Below are 15,167 nucleotides of genomic sequence, written 5' to 3' on the forward strand. Positions count from 1 at the left end.
GGCACCGAGTGCTGACTGGCTCACAGGGGAGGGGTTTTCTGACTGGCCTGCTCTTCTGTCAGTGTGTGATTGCGGGGCTGGCTGGGGAGGGTATGCAGGGTAAAGATGGCTGGGGAGGGTATGCAGGGTAAAGATGGCTGGGGAGGGTATGCAGGGTAAAGATGGCTGGGGAGGGTATGCAGGGTAAAGATGGCTGGGGAGGAGCTGCAGACCTGGGAGACCGCGAGTGCCTCCTTTTTCCCGTGTGAGCAGTGTGGGTCAAGAACCTCGCCTTTGCTTTCGGAGAGCCCGAGTCCCTCATAGCTTAGTCCTGGGTGATGCTGGGTCACGTCGGCCCAGCACCTCCTCCTCACCAGGAGTGCTTGGTACAGTGTGCTCTCAGTAGTCAGTAAGAAGATGGTTGCTGCCACCGCCTCCAGGACAGGAATGACTGTCCCGTTTTCCACCCTAGGGCCATCCAGGAGAGCCTCCTAACCACCATGGAAGGCCCGTGCCCAGGTGCCCTCAGTGAGTCGAGCCGTTTTGATAGTGACCTGCAGCTGGCCATGCAGCTGTCTGCCAAAGAGCTGGCGGAGCAGGAGCTAAGGCTCCAGGAGGAAGAGGCCGAACTCCAGCAAGTCTTACAGCTGTCACTCACCGAGAAATAGACATTTCTGTCCAGGGGCTGCACGGGAGTGCTTCGTCAGCTGAGACCCTATGGGCAGAGGGCCTACACTTCCTGCAGACGGCAGCTGCCCCTTCCTTATGCAAAGGAGCAGGACCAGGGACTCCCCAGAGTGGAGAAGGGGAGCATTGGCAGGCCCCATCTCCAGGCTGAGGGGAGGGGAGCATTGTCACCTTCCATTAGCTGTCCTGGCTTGCAGGTCACATTTTTACTACCAGCTTTAGACAGACGCCAAGCCCTGCAGGTTAGCAGATACATCTTAATCAGGAGTTCTAACAGTTCCTGTAGGGTCAGGGTGCTTTCTACACGGGAGCAGCGGCCTTTGTAGAGTGCTCACCAAAGAAACGGGTTATGCTGACCTCTTCATTTCCCTTCCTGTAGGGTCCCTAGGATAGGACGTTGCCATTACACCTCCTCATCTCTACCTTGTCCGTGCCCTTTACCCCAGCTAAGAGGATATGCACAGGATCTATTTTAGATTATGGCTAACTATTTGCATCAAATTAAGATATACAAATGACCACGGATGTTGCCTTAGCCTTAAAAATTACTAATAGTTTTAAGCCACCTCACTCCACACACTGAGGACGGTTCCTTTGGGAGCAGCATCCTCCAGGCTACACCGAAGGCAGCTAATCCTGTCCTTGGAGGAGCAGCTAGGGGAGTCCATGGCTGGTTCTCAAAGCAGGCAAGCTCACCGAAGCGCTGGCCCAGCCGAGAGCCAGCTGCATGGCCTGGCTTCCTCAGAGGACGGGATGGACCTGAAGTCAGAGGGACGCTAACATGGAGTAGAGGTTCTTCATCCAAAAGGGAAAAGGGACAACTCATTGCTTTTCAGAGTTCAAATCAACATCTTTCTGGATAAATATATTTTTTAACAGAAACTTTTTATTATTTTTAAAAGATATAAAAATGTCTACTCCCATCAGTAGCAATACAAGGTTATGCATTTTAACCAGATTTTCTCAGGCCTTTTTTGGATACCTTTAGTAGTTAACTATTTTGTCTAACCCTCCTGTAAATACCTATTGCATAACAGACCGACCCCTGGGGGATACAGCCAAGGGCACCCTGCACCTCTCACCTGGTGCAGGCGTCACCCCCACAGGCTGCGCTGACCACTGGTAAACAGATGTTTTGCATCTGTTTCCTGTTATGCTTCTTTTGGGATAGGAAGAGAATCCACCGGTCCCAAGAATGTCTGTTTGATACGGTCAGTGTTGCCAGTAAAATGTTCTTAGACAAAAAGAATTGTGATTTTAATTCCTCATAGCCATCTGCCTTTTGTCATGGTCTAACCAGAATTCCTTCCCTGTACATAGGCCAGTATGGGCATCGCATTTGTACAGCTTGGTGGTCTGTTTACTTGGCGTTTGCTGGGGGCAAAGATACTGTGGGAACGGCAGTCCTTGGGCCATGTCACTCTCCGAGGTGACTCCCAGGTGACTCCCGTGTTTGCATTCCATTGCTCTGCTTTCCTGAAGTCTGACTGTGTCCCTAGGAAGTCACTTAAAAAGGGACTGAGCATTGCATCAACGTGTTGCTTTCCCCATGTGTTCTCTCTTAAAAGGCAAATAAATACGCTTCCATAGAGGGTGCTCACAGTCCTGAGGGCCAGAGTCCTGTCTCTTCCGCGGAGCATCCTCTTGTCACTGGAGGTTCACGGGACACGCACTCTCCGTCACAGTGGCTGCCCTTTACAAAGTAGCATACACACACACACACACACACACACACACACACACACACACACACACACAGCCTTCCTGCCCAGGGCACAGTCAACATCGCCTCACAACTTGTGCCAGATGGAGATAAAGAAGCATCCAGTGTTTGGGCTGTTTGGATCCTCTTCATGCACCTCCTTGAAGTGTGGTGTCTTCAGGAAGAAGGAAAAATGGGTCAACATCAGCACCGCTCAAGTGGACTCCCTCCTTGAAGCCAGGGTGCTGGGGGGGTGGGCGCTATTTTTAAGGCATTCAAGTGAAAATCAGGGCCTTAAAAAAAAAGGCAGTGGCTAGATAAAGGTGTTAGGGTTCTGGAAGGGGCTTTGCTGTCCTAGGAAGATGGGAAGAGCAGCTGTGCTTGGGGGCGTAAGCAGTATTTGAGCCACAAGAGCATCATGAAGAACAGCCCCTTTGTAGGCCACGGGGAGGGGGTGGGTGTGCAGCCTATGCATACTTAACACCAAGCAGTTCACCAAGGCTCACGCCCCAGTCTGTTCTACCTGGAAACGTTGCTGGCATGAAAACAGGTTTCTGAGAGTCTGTTCCTGCCTTGTCCTGCTGTACAAAGTTAAGTGTGAAGGGAAAATTGACTTGAACAGTGAGTGATAGGAACATACAGGCAGCAGCTTGGCCTCAGGCCCCTCCTGACCATCAGGACATCAAGGGAGAGGAACTGGACTGTAGACATCTTAAGTGACCATGGGACAGTAAGTGATGGTGTCACAGTGCTGCCTAGCCCCGAGTCTAGAAAAGGGTGTGGGTTTAAGAATGAAGTCAGCTAGAAACTGTGACTGCTCCAGAGTTCCCAGGCCTCAAGCAGCACTTGGAGATGAACTCAGTGCTAAGAGACGGGCGTTTGCTCACACCTGTGTGCTTTGGACCGCTCAGGTGTTCAGTGGCTACACGGGTAATATTTGGGGTGTGGTTTGGCTGAGGTTCATGGTCAGATGACCATCACTCCTTATAGCCTTGCGTTCCCTTTCATAAAGCGATTCACCTGAGATAGGATCCATCTGTGTAGCCCTGGCTGGTGAGAGGACCCATCTACTTCGGCCTTGTGAGTGCTGGGATAAAAGGTGTGCACCACCAGGCCTGGCAATTTCTGATTGTTCTTAAGAAACAATCACATGTCTGAGGAGGGTAGGTGTGCACACGAGTGCTGGTGCCCTCAGAAGCCAGGGCTCCCTGGAGCTGTAAGAGGCGGTTGTGAACCGCCTGATGTAGATGCTGGGAATCAACTCGGGTCCTCTGGAAGAGCAATACGTGCTCTCCATTGCTGAACCATCTCTCCAGCCCCACAATTTCTATTTCTAACCAGATGTCTCTGATAGTCTAACTCTTTGCCCTGGGACTCATCCACGTCTCCTGGTTACTACCAAGTGAAAATAACAAGGACCACAGGCTTGGCAAGATTTTTCTCTTTCCTTTTAAAATCTTAAAAATGGCAACAAGTATTACAGCGGCATATCAAAAGAGGTTGTTCATGAAGTGGGCTGGACTTGTCCTCCTGGGACTCAGTCTCAGTATCCATATATTCCTCATCCAGCAGGGCAATAACCTGGAACTTCTGGGGAGAGCAGCCTGGCTGTGACCATGTCTCCCACATTTCAGTATTTAACATCACCTAGGCTTCAGAGTGCTGGTGTACTGCTGCTAAGGAACCTGGGGCTCTGGGGAGGGTAAGCTTCTTATAGTTGGCCTTGAACAAAAATACAGGCCTGCTGTCACAGCCCCAGAGTGATTCTGGCTCATCCTTACTTCACATACCAGTTTAGATTCCACTACACAGGTCTTCCTTAAACAAATGAGACCAGATTCAAACAAACCAAACACACCTGCACTGAAATTTTTAAAAAGACTGAGTGGTTTGCCTTTGTGATGTCTGTTTACTACACATATGCTTGGTGTCCACCAGAGGTCAGCAGCGCTGGATCCCCTGGAACTGGAGTTCCAGGTGGTTGTCAGCCAACATCTGGGTTCTGGGAACCAAACCTGGATTCTGTACAAAAACAAGTGCTCCTAACCCCTGAGCCATCTGTACAGCCCCACCCCACATTCTAAACACTTGAGAACATAATGATGAATAAAACAGCAGACAGGATTTCTCTTTAACCTGGACATTTTAATGGCTCAGTGTTACAGGGTTACAGACAAGACCCCAACAGTTACAGTGCTCCTCATCAGTTAATTCACATCAAGTACAGGTTATTAGATTATAAGACAAAAAAGACCAGTGCTGTGCTTGCAGGGAACGCAAGATTAAGCATTACAACAATTTTATAACAAAATTAAATCTAGCACCTTTCAAATAAATACTAATAATCACTATCACGATGAAAACATCAGCAGGGAAATCTAGTTCAGTAGCAGCACTTGAAAAGCTGGCAGCCTTGTAAACACAGCAGCCTGCACAGTAGACACTGAAAAGCTAGCACAGGCCGGAGCCGCGGGTGAGAGGGGCATCAATATGTTTGGGTCAGGTGGAGTTGTTCTTCTGAAAGACGAGCATTTCCAGTCCAACCCAGAGCCTTCCAGACCAAGGGGGCTTGCGGTTACAGACCGAGGATACAATCCTGGCAGAACTGTGGGCATTCAAGTACAGTGCCGATGCAGGCAAGGAACGCGGGCTTGGCACCCAGGGTATTCTAGGGCAGCTCAGTAGAGCAAAAACGTGGGCTTTGTTTTTATATTTACTTACTCATATGCGGGGTCAGAGAACAACCCATGGGAGTTGGTTCTCTCCTACCAGATGAGTGCTGGGAATCAAACTCAGGTCATCGGGCTTGGTGGCAAGCCCCTCTACCTGCTGAGCCATCTTATTGGCCCCCATGTGTGATTAACACACAGTGACAGAATGGTTGAAAGCAGGGGATGTCTACATATTAAGTCTTCTTACTATTTCAAGCATTAGTGATGCGTCCTCTTCTCCAGTGCGGTTCTTCCGGTGGACACTGCAATGGACACATCTTTACAGGGAACTTGAGGCTTCAGGCTTTACTTTTAACTAGTACAGCCAAACAAAAAGAAACACTGAGACGTTGACTCAGCCGCCAATAACTGATGTTAGGGTAACAATTACTGCTGGGTGCCTTTCCAAACCCCGTCACATTTACCACCCCATCAGATCAACGGTGACTTCCAAGAAGCTGATTCCACCATCTCCAGCGGCTCACGTGCAGAATAACTTGTCCCGTCCCAGAACCTTGAAACAGGGTGATCCCGTGCAGCCATCACCGACGACGGATGGGCTTGTAGACACAAAATGCCATAAGGATGACGGTCACCAGCAGGATGCTGAAAATGGTCCCCATCAACACTGCAAAGGGAAAACCGGTTACCTCTCGAAAGCTCCAGGCTCCGCGACTTCATTAAGAGACAGTGCTTTTCCAATTGCTACTTAAACCAAGGGTACTTACTGTGCTGGGGGCCAGAACTAGCCACAAACAGGCACTTACTCAAGTCGCCCCACAGATTCGGGAAAATAAATGTGAGCGTTCTTCATACAGCCTGAGCTCCAGGAAGAACCGCATCTGACAGGCGAGGTTGGGCAACAGCAGACAGGAAGGGGAGGAGGCACCTGAGGTGATGTATACTCTGAGCTCCTTGTGAGAGACAACTCGGGTCAGCAAAGCAAGGGCCTTGGGGGCCAGAACAAGCCCAACACATGCAGCAAGTAGACAGGCATCACAGAAAGCACGCAGAGACACAGGAGGTATCAGGAAACCAATGTACACAGGGCCTTGCAGACAGGAACCTAGACTGATGCTCACATGCGGTGCATGCATGTGGGTGTGCAAGGGCACACGCCATACACATGTACACAGGGCCAATGCAAGAGGTCAGATCTCTTCCTCTATTGTCCCCTTCAGTACTGCCTTGAGAGGATCTCCCACTGAACCCAAAGCTTGCTGGGTTTCGGCTGGGCAAGCTGAGCAGCCGGCACGTTTTCTGTCCCCTAATGCTGGGGTTCGTCATAGGCAGTCATGTGCAGCTTTTTATGTGGGTGCTAAGGACTTGAACTTAGGTCCTTAGGCTTGTAGACCAAGCAAGCACTCTTACTGAGGCATCTGCCAGGCCCGTCCCCCACTAAAGGTCAAGAAAGGCCTTGGGAAGGCTGCAGGCAAAGACCACCGTGATCTGGTTAGTTGGAAAAGAGATCCTCTAGCTCCTGCTGCAGGAGGCACCTGATGATGGGCAATGAGCGAGCCAGGGAGCCCGTTCATCTTTAAAGCCTAAAGGTTTGATAAATAAGGCAGTTCAGCAGCTGGATGAATCGTGACAAGGGGCTTCTCACCAAAACACCGTCACTTTACAAATCTGCTTTCAAAAAAAAAAACCAAAAAAATTTAAAACTCTTTTTGTTTGTTTGGTTTTGGTTTTTGAAGACAGGGTTTCTCTGTGTAACAGCTCTGGCTGTCCTGGATCTCGCTCTGTAGACCTGGCTGGCCTTGAACTCAGAGATATGCCTGCCTCTGCCTCCCGAGTGCTGGGATTAAAGGCACGCACCACTGCCGCCCAGCTAAAACTAGTATTTTTGTATGTGTCTGTGCATGCACAGGGGTCAAAGGACAATTTCAGGGGTCTGTTTCTTTCAGTGTGTGTCCCAGAGATCAAATTCAGGTCACTGGGCTTAGCAGCAAGCACCTTTACCTGATGTGCCATCTTGCTGGCCCAATTAACTGCATGTGTGTGTAATCTTCAAGATTTATGTGTCGGGGCTGGAGAGGTGGCTCAGAGGTTAAGAGCATGGATCGCTCTTCCAGAGGACCTGAGTTCAATTCCCAGCAACCACATGGTGGCTCACAACCATCTGTAATGAGATCTGGTGCCCTCTTCTGGCCTGCAGACATACATGCAGGCAGAACATTGTATACATATATAAATAAATCTTAAAAAAAAAAAAAAAAAGATTTATGTGTCATGTGAGTGTGTATGCCATGTGTGTACAGATACCTGCAGAGACCAGAAAAGACATTGGACCCTAGAATTGAATTACAAGAGGCTGTGAGCCGCCAGAGTGGATGCTGGGAACCAACCCAGGACCTCTGGAAGAGCAGGAAGCACTCTTAACCTCTGAGCCATCTCTCCAGGCCCGAACTGTATTTTTTTAAAACTTACTTGTGTGTGTGGGGGGGGTTTTGCCTGCACGAATGCCTGGGCACCAAGTGGGTGCCTGGTGGCTGCAGGGGCTTCAAGAGGGGGTCAGATTCCTTGGGACTAGAGTTACAGAAGGTTTGAGCTGGCATGTGGGTGCTGGGAATCAAACCCAGGGCCTCTGTAAGAGCAAGCTCTGTAAGCTGGTGCTCTTAACTGCTCAACTGTCTCGCCAGCCCCCAGCTGTGCTTTTGAGAGTAAAGTTCATGTCTAAAACATTCAAGGTGCTCAGGGAGGAAGTGGGCCCTACGAGTGGCCTCAGCCTGGCCGTCCAGGGCTTTAAGCTACTAACGTAAGCCACCTACTGTACGCAGCAGCAGCAGCAGCGATCTTCTGTGGCATTCAAAGTGCTGTGACCTTTAGGAAGCAGAGGCGCCTTTATAAATGCTCAGTTCCAAGTGTGTGGGCCCACACAGGCTCCAGTGGCCTTGACTATGGTTGTGCGGGTCGAGGTCCAGTTCCTCTGAAAAAGCCAAGACCTGACTGCTCTCAAGCCGGGCATTTCAGAGCACCTGTGCCTGCCCCACCTCTATCTACCCCGTCACCTCCTCTTAGCCCAGTTATTACACACAGAGCTGCTTTTCTTGGGGAGTGAGAGGAAGAAAGGATAGAAAAAAAAAAAATGACAAAGAGAACATGCCACAACTCCAGAAGCCAGATGTAATTTTAAGATCATTATGGGTGCTAGGAACTGAGCTCAGGCCCTCTGGGAGTACAGCCAGGACTGCCTGCCAAGCATCTCTCCAGCCCTGCTTCTGTGTTAAGAAGCAGGATTCCCTTCCCTTTACTATTTTAAAGCCTCTTCTAAAATGTAAGAAAATGGCTTAAATGGAGCAAGAGAATTTTAAGTCCAGTTGTAGTCATAACTTTAGGTAATTAGAAATTCAAGACTTTTGACAATTTGGCCAAGTATTTAGTTGACCTGGGCTATCTGGAAATAGGGCATTTAGCTTATTTAAGACCAAGAGTGTGTTTAACAAAGACCTAGCACCCCTACTGGACCCAACACACCATACCTATAACTCCGGTTCCAGGATCTGATACCCACTTCTGGCCTCATTGGACACTTGGACACACACACACATACACACACACATACACACTCCAAACAGGGAGAAAGGAAAAAGCTTAATTAAAACCATGTGCTAAGTATACAATATCATTTGGATTCATATCCACTTGGAGCTTGATAAGCTCCTCTATTTATCATCCTTGTACCACCTCTCTCGCATGGCACATCAGTAACCAGACTGGTTCCAAAAAGAACCTTAAAAGACAATTTTGTTGTTGTTGTTCTTTGAGACAGGGTTTCTTTGTGTAGCCCTGACTGTCCTGGAACTCACTCTGTAGACCAGGCTGGCCTCGGACTCACAGAGATCAGGCTGGCTCTGTCTCCCGAGCAGTGGGAGGCAGACTGATCTCTGTGAGTTTGAGGCCAGCCTGGGCTTCAGAGTGAGTTTCAGGAAAGGCACCAAAGCTACACAGAGAAACCCGGGGGGGGGGGGGGGGGGCACAAAAAAATCCCACTGCCCTTAACTGCCTAGGGCTGCATTCCTTGAACTCCAAGTAGTAAAGGACAATTCTACTTTGTCCCAGACCTCTAGATATATGCATGATCACTAAGCAGGCCACCTCAAAGCATTCTGTACAGACCCACAACCTGCTTGGATGTTGCAATGTCAGTGTTAACTTTCATAAAACTATTTCTGTGGGGTTTTTTGTTTTCTTTTTTTTTTTTTTTTTTTAGGTAATAGTTTGGGAGCATCCTCAGTTTGCTGTTCGTCAGTAGGGGTCTCAACCAAGAAGGTTAGGACTAGAAACATTTTGATTATGTGGACTACAAGAGGTGGGTGTACTGCATCCAGAGAGTAAAGGATAATAAAGGAGAGGCTCAGGACAGCCTCTCCCCCTCCCCCATCTAAAAACAAAAACAAAAACCACGTGATCTAAGGTGTCGGTCATATGGAGGCTGACAAACCTAAAGGGTTAGGCTGGAAATCTAGATAGGTACAAAGTACGTGGTCAAAACGCGGGAGAACCCAAGCACATGAAAGACAATCCAGAAACGATACCTGGTGGTCACTCACTTCAGATACACAGATGTACTAATGGGGCGGGAAGGGAGGGCTGAGGCAGGACAGACAGATTCACTCTGGTTTGCCCAGGATCCAGCACCAGAGCTCTTCAAGGCCATGCACTCGTATGTGTGTGCATGTATGTAGTAGATACTCCCCAAAGTTGTTTCAAGCCCCCACAAACCCCAGACTCAAATACTGGCATTCACCACGCCCTACCCGGTTGTTTTTGAGTAACTTAACTTTACCTCTGGGCTTCATTTTCCTTTTCTGTAAAACCGAAAAGCCCTACTTTTCTCATTAGCTTACAATGAAGCCCCCCCCCCCGCCCCAAATACAGGTAAACAGCGCTGAGCACAACACCTGATGTGTAGGAAATGCTAAAACGTGTCAGTTACAAACGCCATCACTGAGAACGGGCCTATCTGGCAGGAAGAGGGATGCAGGATGAGCCCTACTGCCTAGCCTGGATCCATAGAGCTGGACATGAGCGCACAAACCCAGGTCTCCAGCTTCCAGTGCCAGCAGGTGCCGCCAGCACACAGGGCAAGAGCGCCAGCTCCTAAGGCTGGGGGCTGACAGCAGGAAAACCGGCCTCGTGAGGACCAGCGGTCGGGGACAGCTCCCGCGCCGCCCGCGCGCTCCCCAAGGCCGGAACCAGCTCCCCGAGCCCGGCTCTGTCTGCAAACGCGCATCCCGCTCCGCCCCGGCCCGCCCTGCGCCGCTCACCCAGGTTCTGCCCGCGCAGCACCGCGTAAGGCCGGCTCCGCTCTGGCGGCACCCCGGGGCTCGGGGCCTGGGCCTGCCCCAGCAGGAGGCTGCAGAACGCGGCGAACAGCCGCAGCCGCCCCGCAGGCAGCATCTCTGGCCCCGCACGGAGCCCGCGGACGCCGCTTCCGCCGCAGGCCCCGCCCCTAAACGCACCCTTTCCGCGGCCCGCCCACTCGGCCTGCGTGGTTGCCACGGAAACTAGACGGGGCGGGGGGACCCGGGATAGACCGGACAAGGTTTCGCCCATACGGCGTGGTCCGGCCTTAAGACGGCACCCAGGCCAACTTCCGCAGGAGATCAACGTTCCGCCCGGAATGTTCCACTGCTACCGCAAGCGCTCACATCAGCCTTCCCTGTGGAAGGCTTTGCTTTATAAACCTATGCGTTTAAATCGTATTAAATCGTCACCGTGGTCTGGAGAAACAGACTATGCATTCCCATTTTACACGTACTCTCTTAAGGAACATCTGAACATCTTTTTCTAAAACTGCAGCCTCCCCGTCTCTCAAAAACATACCCACTCTACCCAGCGTCACGCTTAACCTCATTGCCTTAAGCCTATCACCATTTGACGAACTTAACACGTATTTAACTATTAAAATATATCTACATATACATATACCATCTACACTGGCATGTAAAATTCCACGAGGGCAGTGATTTTGGTTTTGCTTGCTGTTCTGTCCGGAGACGAGGGTAGCATATTGTGTTGGATGAATGTTCACTTAATGACCAAGGGAACTAAACCTTAGTTAAGTGTTAGGGCCAGTTATGAGACAGACGGCTCCTCCCGTATTTTCTCTTCTTCCCTCCTCCCCCTCTTCCCCTCCCCTCCCCAACTCCCCCTTCAAAAAGTGAAACATCAGCCACCACTGTTTCCAACAGCTTGTGATACTCTCCCTGAAGCCATTCCCACCCACCCTAGCAGAGCTTCATGAAGGTCTGCTGTGATTGGTACAAGCTTCATGAAGGTCTGCTGTGATTGGTACAAACACAACACTCCTTTTCTGGCTGAATAAGCAGACTATTCAGCTCACTCTGAGACATTCAGAGACACTCCCCTGTGCTACCTTCCGTGGTGTCTCAGCATTAGGTGTAATAAAATGCTTCTCTCCAGTGGTCTTTTGTGTTTGTGTGTGCATGTCTGCTTTTGATATTCACAGAAGACTGAGCTGGTAACATGAAAAAGAGGCATAACCAGTAGAAGCTAGCAGGGTCTCAGAGCAGAGGTAAGAGTAAGGAAGGAGAGGGGAGAAGAGTACCAGGTGCAGAGAAGCAACGGCAGGATTCTCTTGCTCCAGAGCAAGCCGACAGATGAGCTCTGGGTTCAAGTGACAGACTCTGCCTCAATATATAAGGTGGAGAGTGATGCAGGAGCCATTCAACATTAACCTCTGGCTTTCACAAGCACGAATACACATACTGTGCACACGCACCCACAGACCCAGGTGCACCCACACACATACAAACGTACATGTGTAACATGTATATACATGGTTCTAAAAGCACTGGAGAAGTCTCTCCATGCCTACCCTAATATATAGAGAGCAAGCAAAGGACCCCAGCCAGCAGGAAGTGCCAGCGCTGCACTGGACTCAGGTAGAGTTCTTGGTTTGAGACATTGTTCATAGCAAGGCTAAGAAGCAATGGAAAGCATTATGTCAACTTGAGATGATAATACTCAAGTACATGCAATCCTAAAGAATATCTTCATCCATCCATTCATCCATGCATCCACCCATCTATTCATCCATCCATCCACCCATCCATCCATTCATCTATCCATCCATCCATTCATCCATCCATCCATCCATCCATCTTAACACTCACCCCTTGTCATCATATAACTTTCAATCTAGTTAGGAAGACAGATATTCAATAAGCAACTAGAAAGGGAAATACTACTAAAACTGTGGATCTAGAGAGATGGCTTAGTAGTTAAGAATACTGACTGTTCTTCCAGAGGACTCAGGTTTAATACCCAGCACCCACATGGTAGCTCACAACTGTCTGTAACTTCAGTTCCAAGGGACCTGATGCACTCTCATTTCCTCTGCAGGCACCAAGTGCACACACATGGTGCATGGACATACATGTGTATACACATAAAATAAAAAAATTTAAATTGTGATAGATGCTATAATAATAACAGTAATGATTAAGTGCTGAGTTTAGGCATCAGGGTGGCATAGTCTCATGAGGCTGGTAGGTTTCTTGTCTAGTCATCTAGCCTTGGGAACAGGTGGGCTGTAGGGTGTGAAGAGCACCCCCCATGAATAGAGAAAGGAGAATGCCTTTATTTACCACAAATCAGGGTCCTGACTCATTAACTTCTGGTGAATGGATGAGCTCATGCTGACAGCAGAATTTCTGGTACTTGTACAAATCTAAGCAGGGAGCAGAGCATGTCACCTCCCCTGAGCCTCACTGTCTGTATCTAGAAAATGCCAGTAAGACAATTCCTCTGAACTCTTAGAAGATCAAATATTAAAAAGTGTGCAGCTGACACCATGCACTGGGATTTATATGGGAACTCTGAGGATTATTACTCTGGGTGTCTGTCTGGGAAGAGTGGGTTTGGAATGAGCCCTAGAAATCACACACTCTAACAGTCGGTGGATTCCTGAGGTGCAGGCTTTCTTATGCTGCCTAGCATTTAACTCTTCCCATGGGAATTTCCTTCAGTGAAAGCAGATATGGAAGAAACCAAAGGCTGTGTGCTTGTTCTCTTCCTGCCTCGGGACTGGTTATTCTCTTTATTTTCAACTTCTCCCTAGGAACTGTACATAGCAGGCCTCTGCATACACCAAGGCCCCGATGTCCACCCCTTGGAACACCCTTTCCTCATCTCTCAAGCGACCTCCGCAACCACTCATCTTCACAGGGCTGCCGTTTCCAGCACTATCGGTACAGTTTTTTCTGTGGGTATTTGTCTCTCTCCTACTGAACTACAGACTGTGAGATGGCAGAGACAACATCCTCAGTCCTGGAATATGTACAGAGCAGTTTTCTTAAGACATTTTGTTGAGTGGATATAGAACAACAACACTAAAGGAGAAACATTCACCTAAAAGGGCTGAAGGGAAACCAAAGGATGGGAAATAGCCCTTTACTCCACCTACTGACTTACATTTGTTGTGCTGGCTAGTTTTGTGTCAACTTGACTGGAGGGGAGGGAGCCTCAACGGAGAAAATGCCTCCATAAGATCTGGCTATAGAGCATTTTCCTAGTCAGTGATTTGATGGGGGAGGGCCCAGCCTGGTGGGTAGTACCATCTCTGGGATGGTGGTCCTGGATTCTATAAGAAAACAGGCTGAGAAAGCCATGAGGAGCAAGCCAGTAAGCAGCACCCCTCCATGGCCTCTGCATCAGCTCCTGCCTCCAGGATCCTGCCCTGTTTGAGTTCCTGTCCTGACTTCCTTCAGTGATGAACAGTGGTGTGGAACCATAAGCCAAATAAACCCTTTAAGCCTCCTCAAGTTGCTTTGGTCATGGTGTTTCATCACAGCTATAGCAACCCTAAGACACTTGTAAATTCCTAACACAGTGAATTCAGAATTAAATGTAATAATAACCACCAAATATTCATGGCTCTAGACCATTTGATGCTTTTTGAGAGATTGCCTCCATTGTCCTTTCCCTTGCTGAAATAGAAACATCTGCATTCTCAGATCCTCCCTTCCACATAGATAATTTACCTCACTGTGGTATTCCTCCAGTCACCATGCTGACATGAAACAGGATCCACACACAGTCTTCATTAGACAACTTTTCTTGAGACCTTAAAAAGTTAAGATGATGCAAGTGGAACACCAGATCACATATCTGAGAGCATCTTGTCTATGTAACTGGATTGAAAATTCTATTGGGGTTATAGGACACTTAGTTAAATTTTAATTTCAGACTAGGAATGGTATTTAGTATAAACACATTCCTAATAGTGGGGGGTCAAATATGCATGATGTACAATGATATATGTGTGAAAATATCAATACAACCCATTGTCTTTTTTTAAAAAAATTTGAGGTTTTACTTTCATTTTCGTTTTTTAAAAAGTTTTTGTTCGTTTTCGAGATAGGGCTTCTTTGTGTAGCTCTGGCTGTCCTGGAACTCGCTCTACAGACCAGGCTGGCCTTAAACTCAGAGATCTGCCTGCCTCTGCCTCCCTAGTGCTAGTATTAAAGGCATATGCCACCACTACCACTGTGGCAGGGTCCGGTGCTGTTATTCCCTTTGTGGGAGCGGGCCAAGTAGGCACAGAGTCAACGACACAGGCTCTGGGAGAATGTTGAAACAACAAGCTCGGTTTATTCAGGAAGAGGCAAGCCTTATATACTTACTCTCCACCCCACCCTGGGGGAAGGTCTGATGACTATGCATCTGCTGGTGTGACATGACTGCCTCTCATTGGTCCAGGTCATCTCCAGATCACATCTCAGCTGCTGTTGCTAGGGCCCTTAGGCAGACCCAGGTTGGCTCTCAGAAATTACCTTATTACTGGTTTGGGCCGACTGGCCCTCAAACCTGTTAGGGATAAGACATCCTACATATCCACCCCTTTTTATTATTTTATGGGACATGCTCAGTGGGAGCTAGGGTGCATTGCCCTAACCTTGTTGATCCCACCTCCAGAGAGCTCAGCATAATGGACTGTGCCTGGCTTAGGTTAGCTTGCCAAGCAAGTTCATACCCTTCATTGACTACCAGCCTTTGAAGAGCACCACAACCCACAAGCATATGTATGCATTCATGAAAACACACAACTAAAAATAGTC

General features: G+C 48.8%; 2 protein-coding genes across 5 annotated transcripts in view; one reads left to right on the forward strand and one right to left on the reverse strand.

Moving 5' to 3' along the window:
- Ankrd13a (ankyrin repeat domain 13A) overlaps positions 1–1,624 on the forward strand; it is a 32,619-nt gene extending 30,995 nt beyond the window's left edge. For all 4 annotated transcript variants that reach the window (XM_059248852.1, XM_059248853.1, XM_059248854.1 and 1 more), the window contains exon 15: positions 452–1,624. In XM_059248852.1, the coding sequence (XP_059104835.1) occupies positions 452–647 (196 nt within the window). In that variant the 3' untranslated portion in view covers positions 648–1,624. The remainder of the gene's footprint in view (positions 1–451) is intronic.
- A 2,851-nt stretch (positions 1,625–4,475) lies between these two features.
- Positions 4,476–10,522, reverse strand: C23H12orf76 (chromosome 23 C12orf76 homolog). Its single transcript, XM_059249476.1, has 2 exons — positions 10,350–10,522; positions 4,476–5,707 (listed from the first exon to the last, which is right to left on the reverse strand). The coding sequence occupies exons 1-2, from the start codon at positions 10,480–10,482 to the stop codon at positions 5,622–5,624; spliced, it is 219 nt and encodes a 72-aa protein (XP_059105459.1). The 5' UTR covers positions 10,483–10,522; the 3' UTR covers positions 4,476–5,621.
- Positions 10,523–15,167: the final 4,645 nt, after the last annotated feature.

This window comes from Peromyscus eremicus, chromosome 23, assembly GCF_949786415.1.
Source record: "Peromyscus eremicus chromosome 23, PerEre_H2_v1, whole genome shotgun sequence".
In the NCBI taxonomy this organism is placed as follows: domain Eukaryota; kingdom Metazoa; phylum Chordata; class Mammalia; order Rodentia; family Cricetidae; genus Peromyscus; species Peromyscus eremicus.

Bases quoted from the DNA above. Each gene is read 5' to 3' on its own strand.
- C23H12orf76 (XM_059249476.1), bottom strand. From the start codon at position 10,482: ATGCTGCCTGCGGGGCGGCTGCGGCTGTTCGCCGCGTTCTGCAGCCTC. The intron at 5,708-10,349 runs GTGAGCGGCGCA...TTCCCTTTGCAG, and splicing joins GCTGCGCGGGCAGAACCTGG to TGTTGATGGGGACCATTTTC.